At 40.9% G+C, this 22,570-nt stretch overlaps 3 protein-coding genes across 7 annotated transcripts; all 3 read left to right on the plus strand.

The window, feature by feature from the left end:
- Window positions 1-385: 385 nt before the first annotated feature.
- On the plus strand, window positions 386-4,671 carry zmynd10 (zinc finger, MYND-type containing 10). The gene is made up of 12 exons (XM_046383419.1): window positions 386-625; window positions 1,265-1,373; window positions 1,492-1,608; window positions 1,693-1,746; window positions 1,921-2,073; window positions 2,182-2,270; window positions 2,604-2,698; window positions 2,804-2,976; window positions 3,347-3,472; window positions 3,551-3,672; window positions 3,790-3,915; window positions 4,198-4,671. The coding sequence occupies exons 1-12, from the start codon at window positions 537-539 to the stop codon at window positions 4,301-4,303; spliced, it is 1,359 nt and encodes a 452-aa protein (XP_046239375.1). The 5' UTR covers window positions 386-536; the 3' UTR covers window positions 4,304-4,671.
- A 441-nt stretch (window positions 4,672-5,112) lies between these two features.
- LOC124056215 (ras association domain-containing protein 1-like) lies at window positions 5,113-15,111 on the plus strand. Of its 3 annotated transcripts, XM_046383421.1 has the most exons (7): window positions 5,113-5,439; window positions 6,399-6,751; window positions 7,839-7,963; window positions 13,499-13,603; window positions 13,939-14,224; window positions 14,341-14,456; window positions 14,565-15,111. In XM_046383421.1, the coding sequence occupies exons 2-7, from the start codon at window positions 6,433-6,435 to the stop codon at window positions 14,709-14,711; spliced, it is 1,098 nt and encodes a 365-aa protein (XP_046239377.1). In that variant the 5' UTR covers window positions 5,113-5,439; window positions 6,399-6,432; the 3' UTR covers window positions 14,712-15,111. The 3 variants fall into 3 exon arrangements, with proteins under 3 accessions (XP_046239377.1, XP_046239378.1, XP_046239379.1); XM_046383422.1 differs by lacking the exons at window positions 5,113-5,439; window positions 6,399-6,751; window positions 7,839-7,963 and adding an exon at window positions 10,902-11,382; XM_046383423.1 differs by lacking the exons at window positions 5,113-5,439; window positions 6,399-6,751; window positions 7,839-7,963 and adding an exon at window positions 10,903-11,377 and having other exon boundaries at window positions 13,497-13,603.
- An 882-nt stretch (window positions 15,112-15,993) lies between these two features.
- Window positions 15,994-18,430, plus strand: tusc2a (tumor suppressor 2, mitochondrial calcium regulator a). 3 transcript variants are annotated; one of them, XM_046383431.1, is made up of 4 exons: window positions 15,994-16,304; window positions 16,587-16,815; window positions 17,224-17,344; window positions 17,711-18,430. In XM_046383431.1, exons 2-4 carry the CDS (start codon window positions 16,667-16,669, stop codon window positions 17,774-17,776), a joined length of 336 nt encoding a protein of 111 aa, XP_046239387.1. In that variant the 5' UTR covers window positions 15,994-16,304; window positions 16,587-16,666; the 3' UTR covers window positions 17,777-18,430. The 3 variants fall into 3 exon arrangements, with proteins under 3 accessions (XP_046239387.1, XP_046239388.1, XP_046239386.1); XM_046383432.1 differs by having other exon boundaries at window positions 15,994-16,127; XM_046383430.1 differs by having other exon boundaries at window positions 15,994-16,815.
- The last annotated feature ends 4,140 nt before the right edge of the window (window positions 18,431-22,570 follow it).

A 22,570-nucleotide genomic window follows, 5' to 3' on the forward strand; every position in this document is an offset into this window, starting at 1 on the left:
ATATCACACCAACCGTTTGCCTTAAATCACACTGCATATGTAAATCAGTGTATAAATTGATGCAAAAAATGCACATTTTATCAAATGAGGGAGTAGATAACGCAGATCTCATTATCAAGCTGTAGGAAAATTCATTTTACTATACTGTACAGACTTAAGTTACTTGTACTTTATTTGTGTGTTTAATATCTTTCACATCATGACATTTATTTGAATGCTGTATGATAATGTTGTCAGTTAGCCAGCAATGTATGGGTGAATACTTTTTGATACGCTACTTCTGCTCTGAAAACTTCCTCCCTCACTGACTTTGGGCAAAGTGATGCTCGGTTGTTTTACTTGAAGGTGCACCGCCCCCCTCTGGCGGCGGGGAGGTACTGCGCTCTGTGTGCGCTTGCTTTACAGTAACCATGACAACCACTCCAAACGACGGTCATCGCTAACACTAGTTCACTTCAGAAAGCACTTGACTGAAGAGACGCTTAAATTCATTATATATTTACTTGTTAGCTTGTTGCGGTGTTTTCTATAACAAAATGGACTCGTCGTTGATTCTGCCTGTCGAGGCAGAAGGGTTTGTTCAAAGTCTGGAAACTTTCTCCCTCAAGGAAGTGGGCTCGGCGAGGTAAGGTGAACCAGCTACCTAGTTACGTTAGCCAGGTTACAAAACCTAAACCCAACGAATTAGTTTATCCTGAGTATACTCAGGATTCACTCGAGGTACAATGTGTACCAGCTTACATAAAGTAGTTTACGATGGCCTCTTCAGTGAAGATCCGCATTGTGACGTCCTGAAATACTCAAACCCTCAGTACTTTACTGTTCTCTAATGGCACATTTATTGCAGTGGTGAAGAAAGTAGTCAGATCGTTTACTTGATGAAAATACTTCTACCACAGTGTAGCAATGCTCTGTTACAGTGAAATCCTGACGTGAGTAAAAGTACTCGTCAAGCAGCACGGCCCATTTCAGAGTAAAGTATATTGTGTTAATACACTGTTGTGTAAACTCCTTAAATGTTGCAGCTGGTAAAGATATTTTATGGCACCTTTCAACCGCAAGACAATTAAAAAATATATGGAATTAAATGGCAGTGAAACTTTCTGAGCGAAATGAGAGCTTCGAGCTGATGCTTCTCCATTTTTGGTTTTGACTGTGGGGGCAGTAATTCCACCTTAGAGTTATGGGCAGTTCATAAAGTAGCATTTCATTAAGTCTAACTCTGTGCTGTTTAAGGATTTTTATGTATTAACTGTGTTGACAGGTGGTTCAGGCAGCATGAGTACATTGAGAAACTTAACATGCAGGCCATACTGAATGCTTCTGCCATGCATGATGAGTTTGTCAAGGAGCTCCTGGTGTCATATGGAAAGGTGACTGCTCCCTCTCCACACATGATGCCAAATATCAGTGGCATTTACACAAGCCCTGCAAAAATTCAATGAAAAACCCTACAATATCTTTTTATTTTATTTTCCTCCTCCTCTGTAGATACCTGTTCTGGTCCATGAAATGATCCTTGTGGAAGTGTGGAAGCAAAAAGTGTTTCCTGTCTTGTGTCAACTGCAGGACTTTAATCCCAAGAACACATTTCATCTTTACATGGTGGTGAGTGTGAAAGCAGATGGAAAGTGATGATCAGCATGTAGTGCCCTTAACTGATGTCATGTATCATTAATGTCTCCTTCTTAGATCCACCATGAAGCTACTATCATAAACCTTCTTGAGACAATAATGTTTCATAAGGTCAGTGCTTACACAAATAAATAGGCCTAATATTATATAAATCTGCAGAATGTTTTACATGCTTCAAGACATAGATGTGATCACACAGTTAGGCAATCTTGACTCTTAGCTCTTTTATCTAGTCATAAATTGAACTTTATGTTGTAAGTTGAAAGAGTTTTGTGTGTTGTGTAGGAGTCATGTGAGGCAGCTGATGACTCTGTGCTTGACTTGGTGGATTACTGCCACCGCAAACTCACCCTGCTGGTCAGCAAAGTAACCAGGGATTGTGTGACATCTCGTGATCAACACAGCCTGCCAGGGAAAGCAGTCGTTTCCTCTATAGAGGTACAAGAGTCTTTACGGGATTTATGCTGCTTTTATTGGTGCCGTTGTTTAGTCTGTTGCATCTTCAAATAAACTGATCAGCCACATCATTTCTTTCACTTGACAAAGGAGTTGCAGATGCAGAGGGATGCACTGGAGTTTGAGATCTCCCTGAAGGCCGTCTCTGTGCTGCGCTACATCACTGACCACACAGAGAGGTATGGCAGCCTCTGGACTGCCTGTGTGCTTTAGGGACATGAACTTTACAGGAAAGAGTTTTACGCATTTAGACTTCAAGCTAAAGCATTGCATTTTCTTTTTTTGGAGGTAAGGGTGCAGCTGACTAATGCTGCAATGGTTATTCTCCTTACTGATTTAATAATCTATAAAACAGAAGAAAAGCAATTTTGACATTTGAAAAGGTGGAATCTCTTTCGCTTGGACCTAAATATTTATTAATTACCAAGTCAGATAAGATTGATTTTCTCTTAACTGATCATTTTTTTCATTTACAAGTTGTTTCACCACTAAAGTAGATTTCTTCTTCGCAGCATCAGTGTTATCAATCGCATGCTGTGCACTCATAACGTCCCTTGTGTCCTGGTTCAACTGATTGACTGCTCCCCTTGGAGTCGCTTCAGAGAAGGTATATTACACCTGCTGCATACCAAATGTGTCCTTAGATTTTTGCTTTTGACTGATAAATGACCTTGTTTTTTTTCAATGTCCTCCTCTCTGTCACCCACCGAAGGTGAAGTAGAAAAGTTCATAAATGGCAGATGGCAGAAGATTCCTGTTGAGGACCGTTTGAAGATAACAAAACTAGATGGTCAGGTCTGGATTTCCCTTTACAATCTGATGCTGAAGGAAGACTGCCAAAGAAAATACGACTTCAACAACTTTAACAAGAACCAGCTTCTAAAGGTATGTTGTTACATTTTCATCATCCCTTCATGTCCAAGGTGTGGCGCTGCTTGAGCTGTTTTAGTTAATGAACATGTAACCTGATGGCCAGCGTATATTATCTGTAAACAGAAGCTTAGGAAGTCAGATCATTGTCCTCCAACTTGTGAAAACACAGATTCAGTTTCTAAGGCTTGTTTTGACTAAGATGTTTCCTCCTATTATACGCTTTCTCATCCTCTTCCTGTTGCATTAATTGTATAAGCAGAGAGCCTTGTGTATTCTCCTGTAATCACACTTCTTTTTTTTCCATTTTTTTAAACTGCACTCTGCTTAACTCGTTATAGAAAACTCTGATGACGTCAATGTTGTTATTCTTCCTGTGCTGCAGCTCCGGGGTTTCTTGACAGAAGTGTTGATTGATCAGCTGCCAAACCTGGTGGAACTGCAGCGTTACCTGGCTCATCTTGCCGTTACAGACCCTGCACCTCCAAAAAAAGAGCTCATCTTAGAACAGGTACACACACACACACACACACTCAGATGTCTCTACACCAACTGTGTGCATTTATGTTAATCTTTGCTTTATGCGCAGATCCCAGAAATATGGAACCACATTGTGAGAGAGAATTCTGGGAAGTGGAAGGCAATAGCAAAGTATCAAGTTAAAGAAACTTTCAACCCGTCTGAAAGTGACCTGAAGATGCAGGCACAGAGGTAATACTTTCAGTATTACATTTCAGTACTACACGGGTCTGAGTGCTGAGGGTACAGAGAGGTCAACTCCAACCATCTGCACTGTATATATATATATTTTTTTTTTTTTTTTGCCAGGTTGGCCCAGACATACAACCTGGATTTGATGGAGAGTTTACTCCCTGAGAAGCCAAAATGTGGGCTCTGTGGGAAAGAGGCTGCAAAGAGATGCTCTCGTTGTCAGGGAGAATGGTACTGTCACAGGTAAGAGTTGTATAGATGTAGGGCCTGTAGCAGTGGCAGACTGTCATGGTGTGGAGGGGCTTCATTTACCTGTCAATGCTCTTTCCATCACTCACCCATGGTCACAAGCGTTATGACTGAAAGAACGAGATAATGAATGTAAGCTCAAGTCCTTGTTCCCACATCAAGCACACAATATGACATCTGATCCATGACATCATCAGACATCGACACTAAAGTTTTGATATTTTTCCACTTATGAAAACAGTCTTGTTCGTCTTATTGTTTTGTTTTATTTCTTAGAGAATGTCAAGTGAAGCACTGGCCTAAACACAAGAAGTCCTGCCAGCTTATGGCTGAGGCCACAGAGAAAATCCAGAGAGACCTGCATGTCCACAGCCAGGAGTGAGACCACTGAGCCACATGTAGGAAAGCAGAAGCAGAGGGTGAGGAGCATCACCACAAGAAGGAAGAATAAATATGCAAATGGGCAATGCACATTTGAATTACTAAACATTTTAAAAGGGGAATCATCTTTCTTTTCACGCCTGAAAAGTTGATGTCCTATTTGAGAATTTTGTTGTTCCTTTGTCTTTTGAAATCTTTAAAGTGATAACCTTTGAGCATATTGTTTTAACAATTCATTTGTTTCTGTAATGAAAGCTTATGGGGATTTTTTTCCCGCTTTTTTTTTCTCAGTCATTTTTATACTTATGATTTGGTGTTCGACACAGTGCAGGTGCAGTCCAACAGCAAATAAAAATGCCTTAATAAACTCCCTCTGTCTGGACTTCTGGCCCACCTCCATAAAGAACAAAGGTCCACATCAGAGAAAAGCCTAAACTCTCTGCATTCAGATGTACTTATTTATACTCACTGGGTTTAAGTCGCTGTGGCTTTGTGATCCCTCTCGGTTAATATTCCCACTAGTTATGTTCAGATTTTACTCTCCCTGACGGTTTAATTGTTGACTTTTTGCAGACAATTTGACCTGTCAATAAAAATACGAAATGACTTTTGGAATTTTGCATTATAAATATATCCAATTTGAAATGTTACATCCATTTACGTATATTTGAGGTTTTCACTGTTGTGGCAAACTGAAGCCAAATCCATCCCACTTTGAGACAGCGGCTGGAGGAGGTGGGGGGACTTTTGACGCCCACTCAGCTGTGCTCCGGACTCAGAAGCACCCCCTATGTGAAAACATCCCGGATGTCGGTGCAGCTCAGTCTCATCTCACTCTCTCCTTTTCATGATACGCTGCTTCCTCCTACAGAAGTCTGAGAGAGATCAAAAGATGTTTAGTGTCTTGAGAAGTGCTCGGATACAACTGTTACACTGACGTTACCGTAAACAAGCAGCGCCTCCTCCTCTAAGGGTAACAACCGGTGATGAGAGATTATTTCCAGAGATGTAGCCGAGGCTGCACACCTCCGTTACTTGGAGACGGTCAGAAAAATTTCTGCGGAAAGTTTTTCTCTTCGGATGGAAGACGTTTTGAGACAAAGCAGTCGGTCTTTGGCTGTTTTCTCCCGCGTTTTGGTAAGTCAGTACTTTGCAGTTTCAGTTGTGATTCATTTAGCCTGTTGTTTTATGACTTAAGATGTGAGTATTCATCCTCCGAGGCCTCGTAAATGCATCTTTAATTGTGTTACTAACAGCGGACTGATGGCTGTTTCTGGGAAAAAGTCACGCTTCGTAAAACATACAGTTACATTATTAAACATGAACGTGTTTCAGTATTGGTTCACATTAGGTTGTGGCTACGTTCAAACCCTGATTTACTTCTGCTGGGTTTGTAGACTGTCAAATATTATATAATAACGGTATGTCAACGTGTCACATCCAAACTTGATTACTAAACCACCAAACACCACGTACTGGAGTATTTCCTTTTTATGTGTGTAGTACAGTGTATAGTGTAACACTTAATCTGAATTTTCTCTACAGAATAACGTTTCACATACACACCACACGATCAGTTTAAAGATTAGATTAGAAAAGATTAGTAGATTTAAGAATTAGGATAAGCTTCACTTTGATGAGCTATAACATTAAAATACTGTTTACATATGAGAGCCTCAATAATCCAGTAATATAATATGTAATGAGATCATTCACTCTTGATGCCTGATATACACTTATCTGATAGTACTTCCCTACTTTGAGGTAAATTTTGATTACAGAACATTGCCACTCTTGCTTAAGTACATGATCTGAACACCTTTGCCACCACTCTATATGGCTCTCATAGTCTGTTTTTCAGAAGACAAAGCAGCCTAATATTCAATAGCCCATTTGATTTTAAAAGACACAAATAATAATAATAATAATGAACAACAATGAGCAACTTAAAGAACACTGCAGCTTTTCTGACTAATTCACAAAGTTGAAATGAAATACAGCCTTATAAAAGATCACATTTTTTTCTTTAACACCAGATAAAACCAGCAGTTTTTGACAGGTTCCAATGTTTCACTGTATGTTTTCCTGCCTGTCAGTGATAATGGGAGGAGCCAGACGCTGAGTGAAGCAATGTCTTGGGGGGAGTTCATCGAGCTCCGCGACCTGAGGCCAGGCAAAGAGCATATAGAGCTGACTGGCACGCGGTCGCCCTCCTCACCACCACGCCTGGAGAGAGCAAACGCCCTGAGGATCAGCCCAGGGAAGGTACCAGACCTGCTGAGCCGGGTGGGCATCATCAGAGTCCTGAGCAGCACCCAGGACCCTCAGCTCCCAGAGGAGAAGGGAGAAGGACACAACTTCCAGCCCTGCAGCCACGCTCAGCCCACATGGTGTGACCTGTGTGGAGACTTCATCTGGGGCCTGTACAAGCAGAGCCTGCGGTGTGTCAGTGAGTTGGCTTACGTAGGCTGTTTGCACGGCTGAGTGTGTGCACGTGTGATCGTTTCTGTGCATGAAAAAAGTGAGCGAGACCAAGAGAAGGGGGAACTTTGGTTACACATGGATAGATCTAGCTGCCAATCTAGGTGCACACCCAAACTCTGCACTTAACTTGGAGACATCACAGCTTCTGCCATAAATGTTCGCCATGTTAGTCTTTGAGGACAGTGGTTTTGAAGGACCAGTATCGAACACGCAAGCAGTGTTTTGTTTTGTTTCTTTGTGGTTGTGGCCATCTCATACCTTGGCACAGGAGCAAATTACAAACCTGTATGCCTTCAAGACTTATTTTAGAGTTGCAGTAGTCACGAGCATCCTTTTCATCAACTGAAACCCACTAGGATGTAGATGTGGTTTGTGTAAAGCATTTAGCGTGCAGAAAGCAATGCTTCTTAACAGTAATGTGACAACTAAACCACAATCCAACAATAATGAATCACTGAAGATAACTGTCAAGAAATTAGTCAAGGAAAGGAACAAAAAGAAGCAATTTGAAACCCACATTCACTTTGTATCTTACGTCTGTTCTTCAGTGGAGTGTAGTTAACTATTGTCATTTAAGTATTTGTATATATTGCAAAACAAAAGGGAAATGATGACAAATGTGAGGGGAAGTTAACTGCAATGACTTCAAAAAACTTCAAACTTCGTTGTCAGTATATTTTTTTTCTTACACCAAAGTTCTTCTCTGTATTTAACCCATCACTGGTTAAACAGACACAAGAGCAGTGGGCTGCAATGTCAGGTACCCGGGCAGCAGTTGGGGACTTATTGAATTTCCCTCGGGATCAATAAAGTATCTATCTATCTATAAGCTTTGCTCAAGGGCATGTCAGCCATTACTAACAGTGGGCATTGATTAATCACTCCCCCCCACCACCAGTTTTTTCCTGTCGGTCTGCGAAATTGAACCAGCGACCTTCTGGTCACAAACCACTTCTCCAGCCTCTATGCCACAGACATCACCCATTTAGAACGGATTGTATTTATATATTTTCCAGTATTTGTCACAACTCAATGACTTCCCGCTCTTACAGATTGCAGATTCACGTGCCACTACCGCTGCCGTGCTCTGATCCGGTTGGACTGCAGCTGGGACCGAGTCTCTGTGGCTGACCACACATGTGTTGTGGAGCACACCATAGAAACAGACACAAATGTGGTAAGGACCTTTTGTACTTGCTCTTCGATTGTTCATAATATGCAGCTGCTTATTGTTTACAACCAACTCTATAGTTTGTTTGTGACATTGTGCTCATTGTGCTCAACTCAGTTTGACTACATGGTAGTTCTTCTGGACTAAATGATGGAACTAATCGTTTGATGGACAAAAACAGGAACTATTTCCACAGAAATAAACAGCCGGCTTCCCAAACTGCACAGGTTTCTTATAAAAGGTGACGTGAACGTGTCTGTGTGGCAGTTTGCGGGCAGATAGCAACATCAAATCTGTAAAGGGAAGTTAAGAGATTTAATGGGGAAGTAGCTGAGAAATACAAAATGTTCAGAGTAACACCTTTTGCAAGATCTAGTTAAGTCTGTTTAATAACTAAAACAAACAAATCTGACCGGGGAATCTTTGAGCACGTTGTTACATCCATATACACTGAGTATACACAGAAGAAAATAAACTCAACAAGGTAAAATCATGAAATATCATGACAGTTTGATACCATCCTGGTAGTCGAAAGCAAGGAAATGTAATTTTAGCCTCATCTTTGCTAGCTTTTTGTTTGTTTGTTTTGTTTTGTTTTAGCAGAGATAAAGTCAAGCTCTGGCTGCTGTATATTTAAAATTTGAACTAGAAGATGACTCCTACCATTGATTTTCTGCACCACATTACTGTTGCTTAGAGAGGAGTCGAGGCAAATGGGCAGAAGTTGTTCAAACATTTGCTCTCCTGGTTTTATTCCCTCTCTATCAAGCACTTGTTTCTTATCAAAGGATGAATGGAATGTGAAAACGGCAGCGGGAGTGTGAGCACCATGTGGATGTGTGTGTGTTCGGCCTTTGGGGTGCTTAGGAATATCAGGAATATAGGAATGTTATGTAGTAATGTTAGGAATGTTAGTAATGTTAAAATGCCTGCAATGAAAGACAAGATTATTATGTTCTGTACCAAAAAACATTTAACATTTGTACACCTGAAATGTTTTACCTTCAGTTCATCCCTGCAGAGGGTTTCACTAAGTAGCAGCCCACATATGTGAACTCCTGAGCTTCCTGCCAATACTTTTATCTGTGCCATAAAACAAGATGTGACCAACTGTGTCATCTGTCATCTGAATTGTAGGATGTGGATGGGATGGTCCAGATGAAGAAAGGAAAATACTGGATTGTTTATCAGTGTCAAAATCATAGCTACTTTCATCACAGCTTTAAATGCTGTTAAGTTTCTAATAGAAATTAAAGCAGTTTATCAACATACCTGACTAAAGATTTCAGTTGCCAGATTCTCACTACAAAAAACAGTTTCCCAATGTGACATTCATATTAATCATTTTGATCAACCAGCTGTCCAAAACTCTTTTTATTTATTCATTTATGATAAAAAACAAAAACAGATAAGCAGAAAATACACATTTAAGAAACAGTGGCATTTTGTTTGGAAAGTAACTCAATCAATTAATGTGGATTAAAAGGGCATTCCACTGATTTTACACATTGACTTCAGTTTACTCGTCACAAGGAGGACTGTTCATCCTATACCTGTTTGTCTTCTGTGGCTCTGAAGTGTCTTTCCGGGGCTTGTAAAAATAAGCCTGGTGATGTCATTAGTGTTACCTCAGCGTAAACTTCACTTTTAAAAATTTTCTGAGAAAGCTTGTGTTATGAACTGGAGGTGTGAGGTCTGAAAGAAAGGTGTCGCGGGGCAGAAATAGTCTAATGCAATGTCTCATGTAGCAGCAGACACGTAAGATTACCCTGTTAACAACCCGCGAGGGTTCACGTCATTGAGATGGTCGTATGATTACATAGTTGGTCGTGTTAAATATTGTGCATTGACTATAACATTCAGTGTGTGTTAAATGTTGGTTGTAATGCATCCGTGTTTGTTTTGTTCTCACCTTATTTTTTATCCGATATGACACTGCGAAATGAAATGTTATTTCAAAAACGGCGTGTGTCCAGTACACATGAACATAAACTCACTCATCCTCCCCGAATAAGGATAAAAGACCCTATGAAGTATGGGAATTAAAGGATCCAGTGTTTTAAGAGCTAGGAGCCTCAGGGTATGTCCCCTTCAGTGGCAGACTCAGGCCATCAGAGGGGCAGGGGCCAAAAAACATAACATAGTGTTCCCTCCACTGGAAGGGCACCCTAGCAGATTTCCTCAGTCTACTGGTAGTCATCTCTTCAAGCCATTAGCTGACTACTCATTGCACATTTATGATATTAAATTAATTGTTTACATATATATGTATTATGGGGCATCAGAAACTAGTCTGAGTTCAAGCGCTGAGAATAATATTATTGGTAACATTGTTAACACTGTGCTACATTACAGAGAAATTTAAATTTGTTAAGTGCACACCCAACAACAGTAAAAGCGCTAATGATTCTGAAATGTATCAGAACAATCAGCAAAGATACTGAAGAAACTGGTCAGACTGGTCTCTGTCACTCTCAGTCTGGCTCTGGTCCTGGTACAAATTCCAGCACGGCTCCACACCAACGCTCACTGCAGGGTCCCCTTACCCCAGGCCTGGATAAAGAAGAGGAAAGTGTAGCTTTACTTCTCAGTCTAGGTTTCAGAAAATATGTTCCGTGCTTACATGTTGAATATTTCGCTCATAAACAGAGGAATAATATAAAATCAGCACGTGGTTTGTGGCCGCGTGTGGTGTCACCGGACTGTCCCATCAACGTCACATGACTCGGTACATGCGGAGCAGCATCCGTCAGGGGCGGCGGAAAAGGGGGGAGAAGCTGCGCTGGGGGTTAAGTGTTTGGTATTTCCCCTCCTCGTCCAATGGCGACAGGCCGCGGTGGTTTTGTGTATTTTCCAAACTCAAGTCAACGGACCAGGGTGGGGCGTCGGCGGGGGGAAGGAAGCGAGGCAGCGAGGGCGGGGGCCGAACACATCCTGTTTCACACAGGCCGAGTTTATACAGTGGAAACGTGGCCGGTAGAAGTTAGAGGAAGAGACTCCTTGATTTTTGTCGATTAGCCTGTTGTTATCAAGCCCTCACAGAGATATTTAATCGTCTGCGAGATTAGTTAACGGTCGAAGTTGGCGAACGTTGCATTTAATTGCAGTTATTTAGAGCACTTAAGTTAGGCTCCTCCTTGACCAGGTTTAAAGTGAATTGAGCACTTGTACTCGTCGTAGTTTGAGTTCCGATCGTTGACTGCGCTGTTTTTAACAAGGTTATAAAGGTAGTCATCATGACAAACGAGGCTAGCAGCTCGGACAAAACTCCCTCCTTCGAGATGACCTGGGGAAGCTCCACCAGCAGCGGCTACTGCAGCGAGGAGGACTCCGACTCCGAGTTTGAGCAGTACTTTACCGCCCGGACATCTTTCTTTCCCAAAACCCGGAAAGCTAACGTTAATGCTAACGAGAAGAAGAAGAAGGTGAGAGGCAACGCCAGATGTAGACAAAAATAAAAGTTAAGCTTGAATCAAAGTGACATCCTCATTTTAGAAGGGGAAGTCAGACCAGATGATGGGTGGTGGGTCGCCTATGCTCTCGCGTTGCTTAATATTTCTGCCGGCTCACTGACATTATTATTATTATTATTATTATTGTTAAATTTCTTAATTTAGCTGTTACTAGTGCTCACACAGGTCAGGGTGCGTTGCTCAACAATTCACCATTTCTGGAGTTGTTTGTCTGTGTTTTGCTCAAGGGCACCCCGGCAGTAAAGATGCTTGCAGGCTGGGGTGGAGTTCCTGAATTGTTGAGTAAACGGACATGAGTCAAGCTTAGAGACACATCAGTGCATCTTTTTTTAATTATTGTTATGATTATTGTAACAAGCACAGACCCACAGCTGAATTCAGGCTTAGAACAACACAAATGTCATACCTGGTGACGCACAGCCGCTTCTCAAGTTTCCAGCCCGACACCCACTGTTCATTGACTGTTCCTTCAGGTTTCTCACCCTCATTTCTCAACCCCAGATGAGTCACGGATTGTTTTGGATTTGTTCATTTTCTGTTCCGTGCGTCACCCACACCCACTCACAGATCAGTTTCCTTGAGAAACAGATGCAGTTTAGTGTGGACCCCCTCGGACATTCATTATTTTTTTGTTTAATGTTGTCAGCACTTTTCAGCACTGTCTTTGATATGACTCTCCTTTTGTGGCCGTGTAAAGACAACACAGTGGTTCCATATGCTTCTCCTACTGTTGCCATATTGGAAAGCTCAACTTGGCTCTCGTATTGATTTATTGACTTGTTAAGAGCAGTATATTAACTCCACAGTCTTTCAATCTGCCCAAGGATTGCTGCTATTGAGCTGCTTGTTGTCGATTTGTAAACTACCGAGCCCTTTTAATGCTTGCAGCTTTTTTTGCCCTTGCATTAGACAGCATCGGGTTATGAAAACAGATGGGGACAGGATAGAGTTGGATTTTTGACTTATCTAAAAATTCTTGTTCATAATAATGAACTCTATATAAGTGTCAGTGCAGATGCCTTACAACTATGTCCTTACAACTATAAGGACATTGATATTCAGATCATAGTCCTCCGAAAACCCCCTGCTCCTCTCTTGAAGAATTTGCTGGAGTACAGTATGGAAAATAAAATTTGTGCTGCAACAGAGCTCTGTTGAATTTTCTCTCTATGCAGGAAATACCAACTGGTCAGTAGACTCAGGAAAAGCCCTAATTGAGCATGTATATACTAAAGGCAAAATGTGCATGACTGAAACATGACTGGGATTGTGCGGTCGATGAGGCAGCTGACTTCACAGGATGTGCCTGTAAAACAAGGGAGGGCATTGTCTCTCCCACTTGTGAGAGCCGGAGAAGAGGAGGCTATTTTTACATGAATACCAAGTTAAGGAATGCAGTGCAGAACCGTTGGTCGCAGTCATTGCAAACAGCTGCAGATCACACACACCCTCCCCTTTCTCGTCCTCTCTCCTCCCCCTCTTAACCCTCCTACACCGAGGGATCAGAGCAGTCCAACCGGATTGGGCGGAGCTGACATCATCGTTTTTGCTCTTGCTACGTTGTCAGGAAGTCCAGAGTCTGATGCAACTGGTGCTCACTCTCCGAAATAACATAAACTAACGGAAAGTTAGTTAACAAAGTCTTAATTAAGCTGTGGTTGCCTGTAATGTTCTACTGAACAACATTAAACATTGTCATTGGTAGAGGAGCATCTTTCAACTTAAAATGTATGAATATATCAAAAACACCCATTATTTACTCCTGAATAACGCATTCTGAGACAACACCGGCACATTATAAAGGGAATTTTCTTTTCATTTGTAAAAGTCCTGCTCTTGTGAACTACGCTTACTGAAAAGAGTCAACAACACTGCTGTCGCGTTTTGAAATTGGAACAAAAAGTCATCAACAGTATCTGTAATTATGAGAGAACACGACTCTTTTCTAACGCACAGTCGTATCCAGTGTCCTTTCTTGTGCTGGGTTTCTTTTTGTTCCTGTTGTAGTTTGGACATGTGCACTGACACCTGCTGCTTTAACACTGTAACTCCTCATTGTCCCCTCCAGGATGAACAAATTGAGTGGGGAAAGCAGGAGTTGACAACTGCCGATATTCAGCAGAAGGTGAAGGAATACAATGCTCAAATCAACAGCAATCTGTTCATGAACATGGTGAGTAGTCATTAAGTGTGCTCCAGTTGGTCAGTCACTGATAGTCAACCGCTAATGTTCATTCTAAATAGTTTGACGATCAGATAAATGTGCAAGATAGGACTGAGGAGATAGAGGACTGAGAGGAACATGAAGAGTTAAACAGTGAACTGCAGTTTAATATGAGAACACAACAAGTTTACAGTAAATAAATGCACTAAAGTACTTCAGCCGAGTACAGTTTGGAGGTAAAATTACTTGGTTCGGTATATATTTTAACAGTCCGTAGTATTTTGGATTCACAACATATCCATAGTTTTTTTCTTTGTGTGTAACACTTTTGTTTTTCTCAACAGAACAAAGATGGTTCCTACACTGGCTTCATTAAGGTGCAGTTCAAGTTGGCTCGACCCGTGTCTGTTCCACCCCCAAAGAAAGGAGGCCACGATGCTGGAGGCAGGAAGGCTGGCGGAGTGAAGCGTCGCACCTCTTTCTACCTGCCGAAAGATGCATCCAAGCACCTGCACATAAGCTCACGCACTTCTGCTCGTGAAGTCATCGAGGCTTTGTTGAAAAAGTTTACTGTGGTGGACAATCCCGGCAAGTTTGCTCTGTTTGAGCGCAGTGAGCGTCATGACCAAGGTATCGCTCCTTTTTTGTTGTGTTTACACAGTGAACTCCAGCAGTGTTAGGCACCTTTTTAATGGAAATTTGTATGCTGTACACTAAATTGAGTCTTTTTTGCCTGCTTCTTTCAGTTTATATTCGCAAGCTGTCTGATGATGAGCGTCCCCTCCGACTGCGTCTGTCTGCTGGGCCCAATGAGAAAGTCCTCAGTTTTGTTCTAAAAGAGAATGAAACTGGAGAAGTCAATGTAAGGCCAACATGAACATGAGAATAATCCAAAGCATGCGTTAGATCCCACAACCATGGTTAGTTTATATACCGTACATTCACTAATGGGATCTTTCTCTCCTCACAGTGGCATGCCTTCTCCATGCCCGAGCTAAAGAACTTCCTGCGCATTCTGCAGCGTGAAGAGGAGGAGCACATCAAGCAGATAGTGCAGCGGTATGCTCTGGCCCGCACCAAGATGCAGGAGGCTCTGGCTGGCTCGACCCCCGGCTGAGACGACACTTCGCGGGGGGTTAAACGTGCATCTCTTGGCTGGACAAACGCCTGAAGCTGACCAGTCATCGCTGCATCCAAAGATCCCAGAGAACATGACTCAGAACACCTCTTCGGTGAAAGAGAGAGTGAGACAGGGCGCAAGACAATGAGAGAGAGAGAGCTAGCGCGAATGTGCGTGTGATGTGATGCGAGAGAAGAAGTGCCTTACACCTGGAGAGTCTGATGTGCCTGAGAGAATGAGTTGAGAGGAGTGAAGACTGGCAGATGAGGCAGTGGTCGTATCCAGCAATCTCTTTTGTTATTGGGTACCATCTGATTATCCTGCCTACCTCAGCCGTGTCACTTTAACTTTAAAGAAATTGTCAGTGACGTTTAGGGCATTTTTAGATATATATATATATATAAAAAAAAAAAATCCATGGGTCGATCATACATTTGTAGGTGTGATGCTGCAGTTGAGCCCTCTGGGCAGATCATGTCTGCAAGTTGTTTCCTTTTCTTTTTCCAGAATACAAAATGAATTATGTCCCCAATCATGTTATTACTGCCAACCTTATATCAACTCAATCTGGTCCTTAAACAATCTAGCATGAAAACCACACACCTTAACCTCGTATTGACATTCATTAAGTTATCCTGTTAGAAAGTTAAATACACATTTGTTGCTGAAAGGTATTTGGATATCCGTTTGACCCAGCCTCAATAGTCTGCCATGTCCTCTCACACCCCTGATGGGTGCAACTCTTTTTTTTTTTATTTTTAATTGTTAGTTTGTGAGCTTGACTTGTGTATGGACATTTGTATGCAATTATGAATGTCAGAGAGCAGTGTGGAAGTCATTCTGTTTGACTGGAATCATGACTGAATATTGGTATACATGTGTTTCACTGGAAGCTGTTTGTCATTCCTTATATCTCTGTTTTTTCTATCCTTTTAAACAACATGTTTGTCTGCTGTTTCTCAGTTTATTGTATCCGTTTATGCACAAACTTATACATGTTGTCACAGATGTGCACTGCATTCAGTAAAAAATTTCACAGTTCCATAACGTTCTTGTATTTTTTCCAGATACCACAGAGGAGTTAATGTTAAAGTGTCGTACACGGTTAAAAGTGAAATGTTTGCCCCATGTAACATAGTATTCCGTATATGCATGCTCTTCAAATTTGCAAAGCAATTTTAATTTTAGACCCAGAGTCAAATACACTTTTATCTGACCTTCACAAGGGTTTACATCCCTCACATGATGTCGGGTAGCGATGAGCTAAATGTTTTCCTTTAACCGTCAAGGTGCCGCCTCTTTGTCAGATCAGCTGATCACCTTACAGCAAGGACCTAAACAGCTAGCGATAGCGTAACGTAGCTGCTGGTAAAAGTTATGACAGGACATGACAATTTTATTGTGTGTGACAAGGTAGGACATCGACTAGAAGCGCGTTTAAAATGATCGTTTTGACGGCATAGGACAAAGATATTCCGGGGTTTGTGTTGGAGAGGTTGCGCTGCCCTGTCCGGCTAGTTAACATTTAGCTTTTATAGCTAACCTGCGTCAGTGGCAGAAGCTAACAGGCTAACTCACCTCAGTCTTCAGGTACCATTAGCTTGTTATTAGCCACTTGAACGAATGTCAAGGGGTGCTTTTATGAAATATTGTGTAGTAGATAGAAAAGGGTGGCTTGTTTTTTTAAATAATGTAGTGTAGCTGTATAAGTAATCGTACGAATCAGATTTCCTGCGTATAGTGTTCGGTAGTTGTATGGCCCAGCTATTTAGCTGCCCGCAAAGCTAGTATAAGGAAGCGTTAACGCTGCAGTAAACATCCTTGACACTCAAAAAATGTTAGCTTTAGTGTCTCTCTGTCTGTACTTTTCAGATCCTGGTTTTGGTGAGGAACTGAGAGCGTCTGGCCACCTGTCACTCGAATTGAAGACTAACGATGCCTTATCTCTGAGGATGGGAGGAAGTGGATCCAAAGCCAAAGGCGTCTGGCCTTTCTCAGGCAGCGGCGCTGGAGGCGATTCAAGCAGCGATGGGAACGAACAGTCTTTGGCCCGACTCAAAGGTTCCAGAAATGCAACGCCATTTGTTTTTACAAGGAGAAGGTAAAGGTTTGGTTCACCTATTCGCAGCATATTTTCTTAGGTATTCTCAGTGGAGGTAGTTTTTGTTTTCTTGAAGACTGGGATTTGTGGTACCTCAATATAATGGAGGTGAATGGCTACAGAGTAAGCATTTTATGCCTCCATTACATAGTAGTCCACACAAAATATCATATACTTAGACACTGTGTGTTTCCGGGTAACACATAATCCACAGAGTTCCTATGGAGTATCATGAGAGACATGTCATTTGTACTACACTACTATACGTCACTAACTTAATTCACCCACAGTTTAGCAGTTAAAATGACTAAATAGCAGAGCACACATATTGACTTTATAATTTAAAGTTAATTCTGAACTGGTCTCTTCTGACGTGTGGTTTTAGACTGATGTTTGTTGTGTTGGCAGTTCTTTGTACTATGACGAGGATGGAGACCTTGCTCATGAATTCTACGAGGAGACCGTGGTGACAAAAAATGGCAGAAAAAAGTCCAAGTTGAAGAGGATTCAGAAAAATCTGATTCCACAGGTGAGTTAGGGCCATATTTAGACAATGTTGGTCTGACTCACATCTAGTCTACTTCACTTCCCACTTTGTACCTTAAGTAAATACTGCCAGTATATTTCTATTTTTGTATTTACTTTTTCTTCCCTCTCTGATAGACATTGTTCTAACCTTGCTCCAGAGTTGCACCTTATCTAAATACTGCTAGTATCTGTTTCGTTCTGTTCTGTTTTGTTCTGGCAGCTTAGTCAACTTGTCTTGTGTATGTGTACAGCTGCTGTATGTGCCCTTGAATTGCCCCCTGGGGATGAATAAAGTTTTTTGAATTGAATTGGATTCACTGAAGGATGTTTTGGATGATTCTTCAGTTTGATTGTTATTATTTTTCAGGGAATTGTGAAGCTCGACCACCCCTGTATTCATGTTGATTTCCCCATCATCCTCTGTGAGGTGTGAAAAGTTGCACAGGACTGATCCACAATGAAGTGCAGCCACAGATACTTGTCTCGGACTCTTCTTCAAGTCTCCAAGCATTGCGGTCAAGACTGGAACTGTGGTCTGGAGGCTAAAAAGAAAACTGTCTTGCTATACTGATATATTGAATGAAATGTTATACATTTGAATTCAACTATAGTCAGACGGTGCCCTGTTCACATAAATCCACATTTTGATATTCACACAAGTAGTCATGGTACAGGTTGTGTTTCCACGACTCAGCGGATATGTAAGCAGTCTTAGAGAGTACACCATATGAAGTTGTATTTCTCTTGTGAGTTTTTTTTAGCAGGGAAAACCACCCTTGATGTGAAAAGGCTTTAATGTTTTATGCCTTGTGAAAGAGTGAAACTGCACCTGTCCTTGTATGTGTACATGTGTGCACTTAGGCTTGTTTGAGTGAATGTGTGTGAGCGGGGCTGACGATGTAGTTACAAGGTAGCAATTAAGGATTGTGACATTTATTGTATATATGGATGGTCATGCTCTGTGTTGTCATGTCTGAGTTTGTTGCAGATACCGAAGCTCAGACCTGCACTAGTGAACAAAATGTACTGTACATAACTTAAGATTTCTTAGTTGGAAATACTTGAATAAATGGTTTACTGAGCTGAATATATCAAGTCAAGAACTTCTTATTTTATGTTCATGAATGAACATCCACTGTTCAGATTTATTTTTGTTTGTTTGGCATTTTCATTTAAAGTATGCAGAAACAAAAGGTCGTTTTCCACAGCCCAAGGTAATAAAACAAAAATGCAACTTAGTCACATACATCATACGTGCAGAAAAAGTAATGAGCATGATAGAGATTTTCTGCTAATGTGGGGAGATTTTGGCAGTCAATACTGAATATGTAACAGTACAGATCAGGAGCATCCAAACCTTTTCTCTTGGTGGGCTGAACTGAAACTCGATGGTAGGCCAAAGACCAAAAGCAAACACCTATTGCGTTGTTAAGATGGACACTGGTACAAAGTTCCCTTAAATCATTAACTTCCTCAAACTGTCACAATGTCCATCATGCTGAGATTATGAAAAAGAATAATTATATGCTATATATTTAAAGGCATTTTTACCTCACATAAAATAAAGAAGCACAAAGAACAGTTTGTTTTTTTTCCATTCTTTATGTTTGTTTGTTTTTTGTTCATCTGGTGCATCACACTGAACCTTATGGTTGCTCATGGCCTCCACTTTGGACAGCCCTGAAATAGACAGAAATATAAATAATGCTGTACAACTGAATTTTAAGAGCTGTGAGGGTGTTGATAAAATAATGGGTGACTATTGAACTAGTGCAGTGAGTGTGAGTTTTTAGGTAGTCAACACTATGAGCAGTGAAAAAGTTACTGTGAAGATATTCTACAATAGAAATATAAATAATGCTGTGCAACTGAGTTATAAAAACTACAGGAATATCGACAAACCTAACTAGTGCTCCAGTATGGAGCGTCAGCGCAGGGTTGTCAGGACATGTGCCCTTCAGGAGCAGAGAGGTGTACACAGTGAAACTCATTTAATCTGCTAAAAGTGAATGGACGAGTTAAGATTGCATTCATTCAAGCGTTCAGTTTAAAAAAGTGCACTTCCATGACAGCTGTTAGTCTGCTATACCTTATTTTTTAGCTTTTCCTCACTGTCTGCTTTGCTGAGCTGTAAGACTGCTGTGTAAGACAGGTCCATAACATGTAGGGTAGGCCACCTCTAGATGGCAGCAGAAATCCATACCTGTGTTAACTTTAATGAGCTTGTGTGTGATTATATGTGGTGTTTGTTGTATGATCTATGTGCACTTTCTTACCTCTAATGATATTCTTCTACTATTCGAGTTCCCAAAAAGTTGTAATTAAATGTTCTCTGAGGTGAATGCTGAAAGACTCAAATCGTGACCAGTTGAGACCAGTGCAGTGCCAGCTGGCACAGTATCAAACTTTAATGACAATCTAAACATATTTCCATGTGCATAGTTGACAAATCCCCACAATAAATGGGTTGGGCTTCCTTTGCAGGCACTCTCTGGTGTCTGTAATTGTGTGGAATGTGGTTGGGAGTGTTTTCGGGCCAGAGGTCAGTCACTTTGATGTGCTTCCTCTCCACTGGTTTTTGATGTTTTGCTGAAAGTCCAGACTGTATTATAAGGATAAGCCCATTCTCACAAAGCAGTAAAAATGGATGAGCTTTCTGAATATGACACTGTATAGCACTGCTTTTATCTACATGGTGTGTTCTGTGATGTACAGTGTGTTTAGAAAAGGAAAAAGTCATCCATGTGGCCATGGTTAAAAGAGATAACCATTATAAATTAACAACAGCCTTCAAAAAGAACTAAAACATGCTTTGAATTATAAACAGTAAAAGAGATATATTGTTTTCTTGGGAACCCCTTTGCATGCTGTAGCTCTTCAAAGTAAAACAGCGGCAGTTACCCTAACCTGTTTTAGCTGAATGCATGGTTGGATTCTGTAACTCTTTACTGAGGCATAGTGTGATCAAACGCAGCACATGTGACTAAAGACAGCAGCAAATAAAGCTCTGTGGAAATTGGTGGTATAGTCCTTTAAAGTAGGTTTAGGTGCAAACCGCAGCAGTAAAATACCAGCATTCATTTTAGGGCCTCACAGAAAATTTAAGTTTTCATTTATTCATATACAAAATGGGTGTTTGGGATGTTTTTTAGTCAGTAGAATCAACATGAATTTGTAAACCTTTATTAAGGTCAAAGCTGATTGTCCCAACAAAATTCCCTCCAACTGAGATTAACAACTGACCCGCTTGCCCAAATGTATCACTCTTCATTAAGTGTTAGGGACATAAAGTGAAGGTGGCAGGGCGTGTTTCCAGTTTCCCTGCTATTGTATTCACTTCCTGACGGTCCATGACTTCTGCTGATGTAATGTTCAGGAGGCAGAGGTCAAAGGGAAGCTGAGACTAGATGGAAACCAAACCACCCCTTTCCCTCCCTTCTTCATTCACATGGGCCATTCACGCTCTCCATTTTCCTTAAACACACAAAGAGAAAAAGAGAGAAACTGATGACATGGTGAGGTGAGTCAGCAAAGCTTGAAAGGCAAACAACGGAACAAACTCTGACAGAGGAAAACTTACCACTTCCAGGCCTCCATCCTACCCCATCATGTGCTCAGGCATCCCTCAGCTCACGTGTATCTGCAAAGGAAAAATCTAACTTTTACTGGAGCACCTTTCCTTCAAAAAGTACCCATGGATAACTAAATTAGGTTTTTGTTTTTGTTTTTTTGTTAACTGATGACAGCTTTCCACGCTCCTGCTTTTTGCTTCCAATGCATGCAGTCCTTTAGAATATGGAAACAGGTTGTTAAATTTGTCAAAGTGTGTGTCAAAGTGTAGCCTCTTCTCCCAGTTATCCCTCATGTGCAGTCCCAGCTCTACACCATCCTATCTACTGTACTTGGCAACATGATGGCATGTGGTACTTGGTTACTTTACTGAGCCATTGCCAGTGGCTGTCATCACATGCCTCAGGCAGCAGTGACATCTGCATGCCAGATGCCTTGTGCCTGCTGTCTGAAGTGTACTCGGGCCACTAGTGGAAAAAACATTAAAATCGTTTAGTAAAGTAGCAACACAGATATGTCAAAGTACTTAATGTAAAGTAACAAAACCAGTATTCATTTTCTTTTGAAGAATGAAGAATTATGTCACTTGGTCAAGTGACTAATGCAAAAATACACTGTATGTAAGCACTATTTTAAAAATGTATTAAAGCATAAATAAAGATTCCATAAAGTGACTTCTTGCAAGAAGACATTTAATTACCACATTAAAATCCTTAAAAATGACACCACCACATGACATGTCCCCTACTTCACTGTAAAGTTGACTGTCAGTGTGTTCAAGTTTCCACATCACTCTCCACGTGTATGCCGAACGCTGGGCTCCCAAGCTATTTGTGTGCCTCAAATGATGCTCATAGACCCGCCTCTTAAAATCAGATTTTCGGTGAGCACAGGGGAATTTTACAATTTTAGCAGTGAAAATGAAAACAGCGTAAGGGTGGCTGACAGCTCACCATTTAACTGTAAGAAGGAAAAAAAAAACACCTTTCAACATAGACTGAGGGTGTAATGTAACTAAGTACATTAACTCAAGTGCCATTTTTTTCTTATTTTATCCCTGTAAAGCCCAAACCATTAAATAACTGACAGAATTATTCCAATTCTTTGAACTTGGAGCCTTTATTGGTCCGTCCGAAAAAACAAACAAAAAAATTTTTCAAATATCATATCTGTGCACTGCATGCATCTGATTGTATACATCAGGTTTTTCAGGGAAAAAAATATTACACTACTCATGTGGAAGGCTGACAAAATCATGTATCTAATATGATACGTTTGGCATTATAGGGTTACACATGAACCCATACTATGTATCAAAGACATATATTACATTTTTTATTACACTACATACGCCACAAAAATATCATTTCATTGATTTTCCAAATGAAATGTAAACAACCAAATAGGAAACAAAGCCTTGTTAAGTTTTGATTTACCTTGTCCAGCTTCAACATTGAAATGCTGTTTATGTGTTAAGTATTTAAATTAGATTTTGCTGACAATTTTATAATTAAATGGAGTAAAAAATTGGAATGCAAGACTTGGGCTTGTGACTCAAGTCCTACTATAACTACCTACAATACTTTTTCTACCACATCAGGTTGTAGTTTACTCTACTGCAACTATTCAATATATTACGGCATAGCAATGCAATGTA

This window comes from Scatophagus argus, chromosome 3 (genome assembly GCF_020382885.2).
Source record: "Scatophagus argus isolate fScaArg1 chromosome 3, fScaArg1.pri, whole genome shotgun sequence".
NCBI lineage: Eukaryota > Metazoa > Chordata > Actinopteri > Scatophagidae > Scatophagus > Scatophagus argus.